This window comes from Erythrolamprus reginae, chromosome Z (assembly GCF_031021105.1).
Source record: "Erythrolamprus reginae isolate rEryReg1 chromosome Z, rEryReg1.hap1, whole genome shotgun sequence".
Taxonomy (NCBI): Eukaryota; Metazoa; Chordata; class Lepidosauria; order Squamata; family Dipsadidae; genus Erythrolamprus; species Erythrolamprus reginae.
The window spans coordinates 40,166,399-40,180,768 of record NC_091963.1 but is presented as its reverse complement, the minus strand read 5'-3'; the positions used below and the strand labels follow the sequence as shown (position 1 = coordinate 40,180,768).

At 42.7% G+C, this 14,370-nt stretch overlaps 1 protein-coding gene across 1 annotated transcript in view; it reads left to right on the top strand.

Annotated features, from left to right (window-relative positions):
• Window positions 1-14,370, top strand: part of AGMO (alkylglycerol monooxygenase) — a 190,746-nt gene that overhangs the window by 72,254 nt on the left and 104,122 nt on the right. The window contains exons 6-8 of the mRNA XM_070726513.1: window positions 9,715-9,781; window positions 10,208-10,273; window positions 12,822-12,901. Coding sequence (XP_070582614.1) covers window positions 9,715-9,781; window positions 10,208-10,273; window positions 12,822-12,901 — 213 coding nt within the window. The remainder of the gene's footprint in view (window positions 1-9,714; window positions 9,782-10,207; window positions 10,274-12,821; window positions 12,902-14,370) is intronic.

The window sequence follows — 14,370 nt, the reverse complement described above, 5'->3', positions numbered from 1 at the left end:
TGCACAAGATCAAGCTTTGCAAAAATCTTTCCTGGGTCCAGGGAGTGCAGCAGATGCTGGACCACAGGAACTGGATAGGTGTCTGTTGAAGTGCCTTATTAAACATGCACTTATAGTCAACACAGAAGCAAATTGATCCATCTGGTTTGACTGGGATTACTACAGAGCAGTGATTAGATTAGATTAGATTTATTGGATTTATATGCCGCCCCTCTCAACAGACTCGGGGCGGCTCACAACAATGGCAAAACAGTACATAGTGACAAATCCAATACCCACCAATCCAATTACAATTTTAAGCTAAAAAATTCATAAAAACAACCCCAGAATATATAAAAAACAAGCACACAATCAATCAAACACCAAAACAACATGGGCAAGGGGGAGATGTTTCAGTTCCCCCATGCCTGACGGCAGAGGTGGGCTTTATGGAGTTTGCAAAAAGCAAGGAGGGTGGGGGCAATCCTAATCTCAGGGGGGAGCTGGTTCCAGAGGGTCGGAGTCGCCACAGAGAAGGCTCTTCCCCTGGGTCCTGCCACACAACATTGTTTAGTCAACGGGACCCGAAGAAGGCCAACGCTGTGGGACCGAACCGGTTGCTGGGATTAATGCGGCATAAGGTGGTCCCGAAGGTATTCTGGTCCGGTGCCATGAAGGGCTTTATAGGTCATAACCAACACTTTGAATTGTGACTGGAAACTGATCGGCAACCAATGCAGACTGCGGAGTGTTGGAGTAATATGGGCATACTTAGAGAAGCCCATAATTGCTCTCGCAGCTGCATTCTGCATGATCTGAAGTTTCCGAACACTTTTCAAAGGTAGCCCCATGTAGAGAGCATTACAGTAGTCGAACCTCGAGGTGATGAGGGCACGAGTGACTGTGAGCAATGACTCCCGGTCCAAATAGGGCCGCAACTGGGGCACCAGGCGAACCTGGGCAAATGCCCCCTCGCCACAGCTGAAAGATGTTTCTCTAATGTGAACTGTGGATCGAGGAGGACGCCCAAGTTGCGGACCCTCTCTGAGGGGGTCAATAATTCCCCCCCCAGGGTAATGGATGGACAGATAGAATTGTCCTTGGGAGGCAAGACCCACAGCCACTCCGTCTTGTCTGGATTGAGTTTGTTGACACCCATCCAGGCCCCAACAGCCTCCAGGCACCGGCACATCACAGTGATGGCGAACCTATGCCATGAGTGTCACAGGTGGCAAGTGGAGCCATATCTGCTAGCATGAGCTGTTGCCCTAGCTCAGCTCCAATATGCATCTGTGTGCCAGCCAGCTAATTTTTGACTTCTAGAGAGCCTCCTGGGGGCTAGGGGTGAGCATTTATACCCTCCCCCAGCTCCGGGGTAGCCTTTGGAGCCTGGGGAAAGTGAAACACCAGACGTTGGGAAAAAGGGGGGATGTGGAACTGTTTTCACCTCCCCCAGGCATTTAATTATGGGTGTGGGCAGTCACACATATGCAATAGCGCTGACCCATGCTCTTCCAGCACCAGAGGGAAAAAAAGGTTCGCCATCACTGCTATAGAGATTTTGCAGCATAAATGGTCAATTGGGCCTAGGATCCCGTGGCCAATTAACTTGTCCAATTCCTTATCTATTTTTTGTTGGAGGGTGACTGTAGGCCTCCGGGGTTTAAGCCAAATTGGCACTATGTTTGGGTCCAAATTGAATGAATTTCCCCTTATATATATCTAGACTGCCACTAAAGATGCCTTCAAACTCCCTCAGAAGGTCTTCTGTGGCTTTGTTGTTGATGATGTTGATTCCAGGCATTGCATTTCCAAGCAGGCTTGGAAGGAAGCCACTGATCACTGTCAGAGTGAGGGAACTATTGAAATTCTTGAATTGCACCAAGAAGGTGCCACAGCGGTTGACTGAATGTGGTTACCTTGGTGCTCAGTCAGCCTCAGCTCTTTGCATCACAGTTGTTTTTCTGGATCCCCAGGATTGCTTGTTGCAGTGTGGCCAAGCATATGATGGTGGAAGATGACCTGGTGTCAATCTCCATATTGCATAATGATTCCTCGAGCAGGATGGTGATTTGCATATTCTTTCGATGTGGAGTAGTTGCTTGTTGGCGAGTTGTTTGGCAGGACTTGGTCACACTGGCCCAGTTGGTTTTCCTTAGTGGCTGCCAACCATCATATTGAGGCTGCTTGGTGTAGACGTGCTCAGTGCTCATTGTGTTGACAGTGGTGAAGGCAGTTTGGTGCAGCAGACTCTTGCTAGATGATTGCGACCATAGCATCATTGATGGATGGCCTCACAGTATCGGCAATCGGTGCAGTGATGGTGCCCTCCTCAGCTGGCATATGATGGAAGTCTCTCATTGGGTGCCGCTTCACGCTTTTTGAATGGAAAGCAGTAAACCTCCTCAGTCTCACATGAAGTACACAGACTGTCTTTCATCTGCTTTTTGGTCTGCTCGGTTGCTGTAGTGCCTCATTCGGCCTAGTGGACACTTCAGCTGCCCTAGCCTTGTCTAGCACAATCTGGAGAGTGAATGTGGTCTTTGAAAGTAATCTCCATTGGCAGTTAATGTTCAAAATTCTGCAGGTCACTTGGTTGAACAATAGCTCATCTAAATCGTGGAACTCAAAATGGGTAGCAGCCTTGCATAGTATGGCAATGTATTCATTAATAGACACCCCCCTCCTTCTGGTTTCACAAATTAAAGGTATGCCGCTGCATAATTTGGAGGGTTTGGGTGCATAATGGATCTTGAGCATTATCTGTAGGGCAGGCCAAATGACTGGACTGATATTGGTTCAGCGAGTGCCTGGGCCATCTTGAACATGTCTGTGCTGCAGTAGCTCAAGAGGAGTGCTCATTTGTGGTGGTCCAATAGTCCGATTTGCCTCCATTAAGCATTCAAAGTGAGTAATGTAGGTGTCCCAGTGTTCCTGTGTTGGGTTGTAGTGACTTGGCGGGGCATGCGTAATCATGTCAAATGAATCACCATTTTGGAAAGGCCGTTTGTAGAAGACTTACTGCCCTGGGGTGGATTGTGAGGTTGTCAGCTCTTTTCTGTCCTATCTGCCTTCCAATCCCAGCCTTCTCGCCTTTTATTTATCTATCTATCTATCTATCTATCTATCTATCTATCTATCTATCCATCCATCCATCCATCCATCCATCCATCCATCCATCTATTTATTAGATTTGTATGCCGCCCCTCTCCATAGACTCAGGGCAGCTAACAACAATAAAGAATAGCATTTAACAAATCTAATGTTTAAAATAAATAAAAAACCCTTATTTAAAAACCAAACATACACACAAGCATACCATGCATAAATGGTATAGGCCTGGGGCAGGGGTCCACAAACTTTTTACACAGGGGGCCAGTTCACTGTCCCTCAGACTGTTGGAGGGCCGGACTATTAAAAAAACGTGTGAACAAATCCCTATGCACAGTGCACATACATTATTTAAAGTAAAAAACAAAATGGGAACAAATACAATATTTAATATTTATTCTTCCTCTTTCTCTCTCTCTCCCTTTCTCTCTGGCCATCTGTCTTTCTAGTTCTCTCTCTTTCTCTCTGTCCTCTCTCTCTCTTTCTTTCTCTCTCTTCTCTCTTTCTCTCACTCACTCTCTTTATATCTCTCCCTCTTTCTCTCTCCCTCTCTCTGTCTCCTCCTTTCTCTCTCTCTCCCTTTCTATCTCTCCTCTTTCTTTCTCTCTCCCTCTCTATCTTTCCCTCTTTCTCTCCCCCTCTCTCTCTCTTTCTCTCTCTCTTCTCTTTCTCTCACTCACTCTCTTTCTCTCTCCCTCTTTCTACCTTTCTTTCTCTTTCTCTCTCTCCCTTTCTCTGTCCCTCTTTCTTTCTCTCTGTCCCTCTCTTTCTTTTTCTCTGTCCCTCTCTTTCTTTTTCTCTGTCCCTCTTTCTTTCTCTCTGTCCCTCTTTCTTTCTCTCTGTCCCTCTCTATCTTTCTCTCTGTCCCTCTTTCTTTCTCTCTGTCCCTCTCTATCTTACTCTCTGTCCCTCTTTCTTTCTCTCTGTCTCTTTCTTTCTCTCTGTCCCTCTCTTTCTTTCTCTCTGTCCCTCTCTTTCTTTCTCTCTGTCCCTCTTTCTTTCTCTCTGTGGACGCGCCTCTCAGCTGCAGAGTGGAACGGGGGTGGAGATCAGCGGCGGAGTCTGGTGTTGGGGGCCTGGGGCCATGCGGGACCGCTCATCCAGGCTTGCCGGTCCACGCGTGCCTGGATGAGCGGTCCCGCATGGCCCCAGCGCCGGACTCCACCGCTGATCTCCACCCCCGTTCCGCTCTGCAGCTGAGAGGCGCGTCCACTCCTTCGCCCTCCCAGGCACCCAGCCGCCTCCACCTCCCGGTAAAGTGCCCGATCTCTTCCTGCAGGAACGGGTGGTGGGGCGCCGCGAAGGGCCGCGCTTGAAGGCCACCACAGCGCCGCAGTCCCAGAAAGTGGCGTGCTTTTTAAATGTGATGCTTTCCTTTCCTGCATCAGCCAGCAAAGCCGGGCAGTCGGCTTTGCTGGCTGGAGAAGCGAGCGATCTGGGGCTGCGTAGTTTTGCGCAGGGGGGACAGGGGGACAGGGCAGTCCCCGCCGCCTGTGTCAGCGGCGAGGTGTGCTCACCTTGTGCCGTGGGGGGGAGGCGATGGAGGTCAGGGGTTTTCAAGCCGCCGCCTCCCCCCTCACACACAAACTTAGCCATGGTGCACTTAGCTGTGACTTTCAGTGGACAGTTTTTCAATTGCCAATCGCCTTTTCATGAATTTCGCGTCCACTCACTGCGGAGGAGGAGGGGAGGAGGAGGTGGAGAGGCAAGGGGGCGGGGAGGAAAGCGGGCCTGCAATTGGCCAATTTCTTTCTCGCCTTTAGGGAGAGGAACTGTTGCTGCTCTGCCATAGGGCAGCAACAGTTTCTCTCCCTAAAGGCGACAAAGGAAGGGGCCAATTGCAGTCCCGCTTTCCTCCCTGCCCCCTTGCCTCTCCACCTTCTCTTCGCTGAGCAGCCGACCGCGGTGAGTTGACAGGAGATTCGGGAGCTTATTTTATCGACCAGTAAAATCTCGTGAGCTTGCCACGGGCCGGTTAAAAGACCTCGTTGGGCCGCATCCGGCCCGCGGACCGTAGTTTGGGGACCGCTGGCCTGGGGGAAAGGAATAGTTCAATGTTAGATAGGGTGAATGGAAGAGGCAGATAGTGGCTTCAAAGCAACAGCTCTTTATTTGGGAACTATTTATAACCCAGCAAAGGCTGTCTGACAGCCAGCCCTTTTATAGGGAGCTGCCAGACAGCTTAGCCTATCAGCAGTCAGTATTTTCCCTCCAGAAAAGAGAACTTCACTGAAACTTATGTGATTCAGTCTGAGAATCTATCAGTAAACAATGTATAACAGCACTGATTGAAGCACATTATAGACATTATAAACTAATGAGGCAACAAGGATATAAAGTTTTTAACAGGCCAGATGCTTTCTTTTTTTTAGACAAATGTCAAACTATACTTGATAAATATGTCAAGACAAATTTAAAGCTGTATTCTGAAACAATGTAATGACGACAATCGCTAAATTTAAATGTTATTCAAATTAAATACAATTATTATGATACTGCTTAAGTCCTAATTTTTTTGCTTGGGATAATCTCAAACCAAAATTATGGAAGTTTCTGAAGGCTACATCCCAAAGTTACACAAAACCTTAGATGTGTCTGAAAAATATAAAAACTGAATGGTTATTAAATACAGCAGTAGAAGAAGTAGTATTTGTAAAGTACTAATATTAGTTCGTATTTATACTAGAATAATAAATTTTAATTGTTTTAAAATTCCAGGGTCAAATGATTGTGTTGAATTTCTTTACTGTCCTTCTGGCATAATCCAGGGAAACTAAGCAAGTAATCGTACCAATCTTAGGCTAATTACTGTTGGAGGAGATGCAGAACAAATTATTTAATATTCATGAATCATTGAATCATAGAGTTGGAAGGGACCTCCAGGCTCATCAGGTCCAATCTCCCGCTCAATGCAAGATTCATTAAACCATCCAAAAAGATGACTATCTAGTCTCTGTTTGAAGACCTCCAGTGAAGATGAGCCCATCTCCTGTGGCAAATTGTTCCACTGGTTTATCACTCTTACTGTTAGAAAGCTTTTTTCTGATATCTAATCTAAATCTACTCCCTTGCTGTTTCATTCCATTATTTCTAGTCCTTCCATGTGCTAATGAGAACAGTGCTGATCCCTCTGCTCTGTGACAGCCCTTCAGATATTTATAGACAGTTATCAAGTCTCCTCTCAGTCTTCTCCTTTGCAGACTAACCATCCCTAGATCCTTTAACTGTTCCTCATAGGGTTCAAGACCACTGACCATCCTTGTAACTCTCCTTTGAACTTGCTCTAGTTTATCAATGTCCTTTTTAAATTGGGCCCCCCAGAACTGAACACAGTATTCCAAGTGTGGCCGTACCAAAGTAATGTAAAGAGGAATAATTACTTCATGTGAGCGAGATTCTATGCTCCTCTTGATGCATCCCAGGATTGTGTTTGCCTTTTTTATCGTTATTTATCAAAAAGCTATGAGATACTAGTATCTGTTCTGTCTGGGTCACTCCAGAAGCCAATACCAATCCAAAAAGAGAAGCCAGACACACTGGTAAAAGGCAAAGGCAGTTTTATAAAATTCAAGAAAAACACAGGTAACAGAAAATGTCCTTACAAACAGGAAAATGCTGTATCTTCAGATATATTCATGAAGGCCAAAATTCCATGCAGCAATACAGAATTCTTGCTGCCAAGCCAAGGCTGCAGATAGCAGACCTACACCTCCCACGGATCTTCCAAAGCTGCTGGGCCACAAGCCAGGAACAGAGACGCCGAGAAACAAGACAGGATAACGCCACGCCAAGCTGATAACACTCCACATGGCTTCAAGGGCTTGCCTGCCTTTTAAACCCTGCTGATGAGGACCACACCCAAACCCAGCTGTTTCTACTTCAATGGTGATAATATCTCTTTAACTGCTCCTTTCGCTGCTCTGAACGTCGCTGTCTCATGTCAATGACAGGTTGTGCGTCATCACCTAATGACTCCAAGCTACTGGCTGGGGAGAAACCCCCCCCCCCGGGGCTCTCGTGCTGTTCTCCTTCATCCCATTCTTGATTTTCCTCTCCCCCGTCCGATTGTTCATCCCCCTCCTCTGCGCTGTCATCCTCCTCCGGGCATGGAGCCAGCAGAGACACAGCTGGTCCCTGAGCAGCCTCAGGCTGAATCACAACAGTATCATCCTAAAAGATAGTCAACACTACCCACCTTGGCAATTTCAGTAGCTGTGTATAAATGAGAGGGCTGTAAAGCATTGTGAAGTGGTATAGAAATCTAAATGGGGGGGGGGGGAAAGTGTGATTCCAGAACTACCTTTATTCGTTTCATTAAGGGCTGACTGAATACATGCTGCTAACTTGCAGTGAAGATAAACTGCTTTAAACAATATAGTCATCCTTCCCATTTCATGACATCTTTGTGAATGTTTTTATAGCACTTTTTATTGAACAATATTTTGGTCCACTTGGGTGATGAGAATAACTTAAGCATAAGATAGTCAACATTATACATAACTTGATCTCCTGCCCTTATTGCAACTTTCTCTCTCTCTCTTTCTCTCGTGAGTGAATAACATCAGTGTTTTGTTCTGTGATTTGAACTGCAGCCCACTGCTGTGCTAGAGATGTGGGCCAGAGGTTAAAATCAAATTCTTCAAAGGATCCATATTGTAAGCAATGCTGTTCACAGGAATTTTTAAAAATCAGAAGTGTCGACTTTGATCAAAAGTACAGCCCTAAGCCACTTCTAAGCAAAGCCAAAAAGTATGAATTGGTCTATAATACTCCTGTTGAAAGTCTAAATATGGAATATTTTTACTAAAGCATTTCAATATTTATCTTAAAACAAGCTCAAACTTGGTAAAACAAAGTTAGTGTGGTACTTTAGATAAACTGCTTATTTTTCATTTTATGAACCACAATTCATAGAGAATCCTTCTCTATGTTTAAAATAAGTAGATTCCAGTTAAATTTTTATTCAAAAGCAAGTACCTATGATTTGAATGAGGCCTTCTTCCAAGCAAGCATGTACAGGCTTCATCTACTTAAAACAATAATGCTTTAAGAAGAAAATAGAATTAATTTGAAATGTGAGGATTTTTGTTCCAATCTAAGATAATTTGGAGAGCTTGAAGTTATTTTGGGACAATATTCAAAAGCAAACATTTCTGTTGTCTTTGATTTTTCAATATTAAAAATAGAACTAAGCATCTAATTGATATAGGATCTGTTCTATAGAAATAAAATTATGATTCAGATAAATATGTGATCATAACTAAAATACTTTTAGGTAATAGTTTTCTTACTTGTCAGAAAAGTATAATTTGAAATTATATTGATTTTATATTTGGAAAAAGACCAAGAGAAACACACCTTAATTTATTGCATTGAAATAATATTTTGAGATTAATAAATATTACCATGAATAACTGAATGTACAAGATTATTATTTTTCTTGAACGTGTTCTCAATTTTTAAACTATTTTTCATATTGGTATGTGAGTTTGTAAATTTTACATTTACAGAAGTATTGAAAAAGTAAGGTGAAGCAGGTTCAGATATCTGCTAAAACATTAAATAGATGATCTGATAGTTATACATGGTATAATTTGAAGATAGTTATACAGTGATCCCCCGATTATCGCGAGGGTTCCGTTCCAAGATCCCTCGCGATAATCGATTTCTCGTGATGTAGCGGTGCGGAAGTAAAAACACCATCTGCGCATGCGCGCCCCTTTTTCCATGGCCGCGCATGCGCAGATGGTGTTTTTACTTCCGCACCTGGGAAGACCCAGCAGCTGAGGAGCCGCCTGCCTGCCCGCTTGTCCGCCGCTTTTCCGCTTGTCCGCCGCTCTGGGAGTTGAAGACCCAGGGAAGGTTCCTTCGGCCGCCCACCAGCTGATCTGCTCGGCAGCGCAGTAGCAGCGAGGAGCCGAAGATGGGGTTTCCCCGTTGCCCACGCAAAGGGGAAACCCCATCTTCGGCTCCTCGCTGCTACTGCGCTGCCGAGCAGATCAGCTGGTGGGCGGCCGAAGGAACCTTCCCTGGGTGCCACCCGCCGCTCGAGAGCAAGAGGGGGAGAGATAGAGAAAGAGAGAGAAGGAAAGAAAGAGATGAGAGAGGGAGGAAGAGAGTGTGAGAGAGGAAGAAGCAAGATAGAGAAAGAGAGAGAGAAAGAAAGATGAGAAAGGAAGGGAGTGACGTCATCGGGTGGAAAAATCGCGATATAGCGTTTCGCAAAGATCGAGATCGCGAAACTCGGGGGATCACTGTACATGGTATAACTTGAAGTTTACATTATAATGTTTTAAAAATAGAATTCAATGAATATTCCCTGGGACTCCTTTCCAAAAGATTATGATAAAATTATAATACTATAGGAATTAATTGCCTATAATTACCTATAATCAATACCATATCTTACAGGAAGTAAGATATTATTCTGAATTATTATTGTTGCTATGTTATTACACACTATAGAAATGTCCATCTCATGAAAAATGATGAATTTTCTGAATTAAGTAAATATTTATTAAACAGTTTCACCACCCTTTGTTTTCTTCTGTTGTAGCATCTGCTATTATTTTATTGAGCTCCAATCCATTGTAATTATACTGCATGGTTTTTCCCCCTCAAAAGGTCATTGAAAATCTTGGTCCATTGGAGTTTATTCTTAATACTCCTAGTCATCATAGAGTTCATCATGGTAAGCAATACTGGATATTTCGAATCTATAATATTTATTTTGTTAGATATTATTTAGAATTCTCTTTTGCAATGCCTTTTGGGTGATGAATTTTAAAGTAGTGTTGTAAAATCTTACCAATACCATGGGTTCTTATATCTAAATTAGACACTGGTTACCTATTGATATTCTATATGGCTATATCTCTGTCTGTCTGTTCATATATCTATCAAGTATTTTACTTACACATACACAGACAGAGACAAAGATATTATGAAATAATTATAAGTGATGGCCTTGAGATTACTAGGTTAATAGTGCTTAATTAAAATTATTCAGCATTTAAGTAATAATAATGACTATCTTTTCTCAATTGTGTCAGTGTCTGGTTTCAGCTTAATATATTGTTCAAATCCAATGGGAAAAAATTATTTTTTTCCTCTTTAGGCAGAAATCGATACTGTATTGATAAAAACTATGCTGGTACTTTAATTATTTGGGACAGAATTTTTGGTAAGTCACTTTTGTCATTACCTTATGTTCAGAACATTATAAAAATGCTCCTTCTTGGACTGCCTTTGATAAGGTGACCAGATGTCCTGAATTTTGCGGGACAGCCCTGCTTTTTGCTATTTGACCTGCGTCCCGCTGGGTTTTTTAAAAAGTCCTGCTTTTTAAAAACATCACGTCCATGGGGAGGGGGCTCAGCTCCATCAGCCCCGCTCCAATCTCCCGCCAGAGCAGAGCCCGGCCAGAGAGAGATCGCAGTGGAGAGCACAGAAGAAATGGTCTTGTTTGGCTGGCTGTAAAACCCGGAAGTGCTGCAGGTTCTGCGTAAAACTGGAGGACATGCTAAGAAGAAGTGGGGTAGGCTGCTGGCTCATCCCCGGAGAGACAGGGATGGAGGGAAAGAGGAGGGGGAGTGAGAGAGGGAGGGAATGTGAGAGAAAAGCAGAAAGAGAAAAATTAGAAACTGATGGAGGGAAAGAACGAGTGAGAGGAAGAACAAACAAATGAGAAAGAGAAGGGGAGAGAAAGAAAAAGAGAGGGAGAGGGAAGAGAAAAACAGAAATGAAAGGGAGAGAGTAAGAGAAAAATGAGGGAAAGATTGAGAGAGAGAGAGAGAATGAGAGAGGGAGAAGAGGGAAACAAATGAAAGAGAAGGGGAGAGAAGGAAGAAAAAAGGGAGAGGGAAGAGAAAAACAGAAATGAAAGGAAGAAAGTAAGAGAAAAATGAGGGAAAGATTGAGAGAGAAAATGAGAGAGGGAGAAGAGGGAAACAAATGAGAGAGAGAAGGGGAGAGAAGGAAAAAGAGAGGGTGAAGGAAGAGAAAAACAGAAATAAAAGAGAGAAAGAGAGAGAAATGAGGGAAAGATTGAAAGAGTGAATAACAGAGGGAGAAGAGGGAAACAAATGAGAGAGAGGGGGGAGAGAAGGAAAAGGGAGAGGAGGAGGAAAGAGAGACAAAACAAAAATGAAAGTGGGAGAAATGAGAGCAAAAAGGGGGGGAGAGAGAAACAAATGAGAGCAAAAGGGGGCATAGAGAGGGAAAAGAGAGAGAGAAGTGGAGAGAAAGAAAGAAAAGGGAAAGAGAGAAAGGAAGGAGGAAGGGAGGGAAGGAAGGAAGGAAAGAAGGAAGGGAGACATTTCCCATAGAAAACACCAGGAACTACAAACCCACCCCCTCGTGGCTAGAGAGGTTGCTATTATACTGCAACCAAGACAACTAGACACAATAACAGTTTTTTACCGAACGCCATCACTCTACTAAACAAATAATTCCATCAACACTGTCAAACCTTTTACTAAGTCTGCACTTCTATTTCTACTAGTTTTTCTCATCATTCCTATCACCCATTTCCTTCAACTTAGGACTGTATGACTGTAACTTGTTGCTTGTATCCTAAGATTTTTATTAATATTGATTGTTTCTTCATTGCTTATTTGAACCTATGACAATCATTAAGTGTTGTACCACATGATTCTTGACAAATGTATCTTTTTCTTTTATGTATACTGAGAGCATATGCACCAAAACAAATTCCTTGTGTGTCCAATCACACTTGGCCAATAAAGAATTCTATTCTATTCTATTCTATTCTATTCTACTATTACTATTTAATACTAAACCACCATGTGGTTTAGAATACTTTTTCCTTGTTTTCCTCCTCTAAAATCTAGGAGTGTCTTATACACCAAAAAATACGGTACCCCAAATTTTTAATCAAGACGCCCCCCTTCCCCATCCCCCCCCCCCCCCATCAATGGTGTCCCTCTTTAGTAATGTTAAAATCTGGTCACCGTAGTCTTTGAAGATTACTTAAAAATTTCTAAATGCTGCTCTTGCTTAATAACACAACAAGGTTAGTTCCGTAGAATCAGAAGTTACAGAAGTTAAATTTTTCAGGTTTCTGGCCATAATTCAAAATATTGTAATAGTTTACAAAATATTATATTTCAACTAGAAATAGGACTGTAACAACTTAAATAACTTAATAAGAAAATTCAGGAATAAAGAATAAGTCATATATATTGGGGAAAAATTAGAAAGCCAAACAAAAGGAAATTCAACTAGTCCTCAAGAAGTAGAGCAAGTGATAAAGACATTAAAGCTAACAGAATACTTGCTAATTTCTTTATCAACCTGTGCAGAATGATCTCCCCTGACTAGAATCTCCCTAACTTACATACTGTGGCAGGGTATAATTTTTATTACCTTCTCCTTACCCTCACCCCATAGGTCTAAGGAGGAAGGTTTATGGAAACAAGCTAGAAACAGTAAGAAGACTGCTGTTTTTCTGTGAACATACTGTTCACAGTATTAGGTGATTATTATGCTGAGTGTGTAGTAAGTTGATTATTAATTTATTGTACACATCAACATATTCTGGTTCAATGTTATGGCTTTCTGGTTTTAAGATGACTTTATTTGATATAAAAATCCCTCCAGGGATTGTTATATGGATCATATCTATGCATGACTGAAATGAAATACTGTAATAATAATAATATGTTTCTTTATTATTTATTTTTAAAACTTTGTATTTATATTCTACCTAGGTACCTTTGTTGCAGAAAAAGATAAAGTTGTTTATGGTCTAACACATCCCATAAATACTTTTGAATCTTTACAAGTTCAGGTAGTCATTATTATTATTAAATTTTCCTATATTATTTTTATGTTTTAATAAAAGATCTAGATCAAACTGTCTCTTTTTTCCCTAGGATGGTGATCATGTTCAAGCGTAATTATTTCCTGTGGCTTAGAACAAGTAGTCCTTGAGTTACACATGTAATGGAGCCATTTGTAACCCAAGTATTCATGAGAGTTGAGAGTTGATCTCATTGAATGAGATCACTTGCTGCTTTCACCATGTATTCACTAATTTGATGTGTAGGTAAATATGTGGTTTGTTAAATGCATCTGAGGTATCTCTAGGTGGGGAGAATCCATGTGGGAGGGCCTAGTGATGGAACAGTCCACTTACTTCAGACTTTCCCCAACCCACAGACACGTCATTCTCCCTCCCCTGGGACTCCCAAAATTGCTTGTCCCCATCCTGCTGCGCTGGTGACTTACCTTACGTAGATCTGACTCCTCTTTAGCCTGTTTCTTTGACTGCTTTTCTTTCTTGTTAGCAAAAGACTTGGCAAGGCCTCTGATAATGAAGGCATGACCTTCCAGGCTTTCTTTCTGTCTGGAGATCTGCTTCAGGTGTCTTGTGATGAAAAAGGAGATCTGGAAGGTCCCATGTGGCCTTCCAGGCTTCCTTTTTCACCTGAGATCCACTTAAAAAGTGTGACTTTAGGTTTCAGCAGCCGTTTTCAAAAAGGCTGTGCCGATAGTAACAAAGTTTTAGAGGGACACACCTGCTCTTTTGAAGTTTCCCTGGTGCCAACAAAAGCTTTTTCCAAAGGACTGCCAAAGTCTACTGGAATGCAATCTTCCTGCAGGCTTTGGCAAGGAAACACCAAATGGAGGAAAAGCCTGAAGGACTTTCCCTCCCTTTGCAAAGGTCGAGGCATCAATTCACATATAATAGAGGCCTAAAGTAGAAGATCACAAGAGATCAGTAGCACGGGATCTCACGCTATTGATCTGTCAGTTCTCCCTAGTAGGTGGAGCTAGCCTCCAAGGATGGGAAGACTTTGGTCCCCCCGTGCCTAGATCCCCCTCTTTTGGCTCAGTCCTTAGTCTTAGGATGTGTGCATTTTGCTTATCCTTGCAGTTTGTTCCCATCAAATTTCCAGCATCTTCATTCTTGACTACTTTCTACTCATCCATGAGTTAAACTGAACATCTGTCTCCCCAGTGACACCTGCACCCACCTGGTTAAGGCTGGCAGTGGGTTTCAGCCCTGCCTCGAGCCGTGTCTCCCGCTGATAATAAAGCTGTCCTGTCCCAAAATTCCAGCTGGTGATATCTGAGTGCTGCTCTTTTGCCTATTCTGCCCTCTTAGTGCAGCTCCTTAACTCTCACCTCCATCTGTCCTTTCTACTTCTCTTCTGCCCACTTTTTAAATTTCATGTTATTTTTCTTTCATTTTATACTTTTATTCATTTATTGCTTTGCTATTGTTATGTGTGCATTATTTTTATCTTGTTTTCA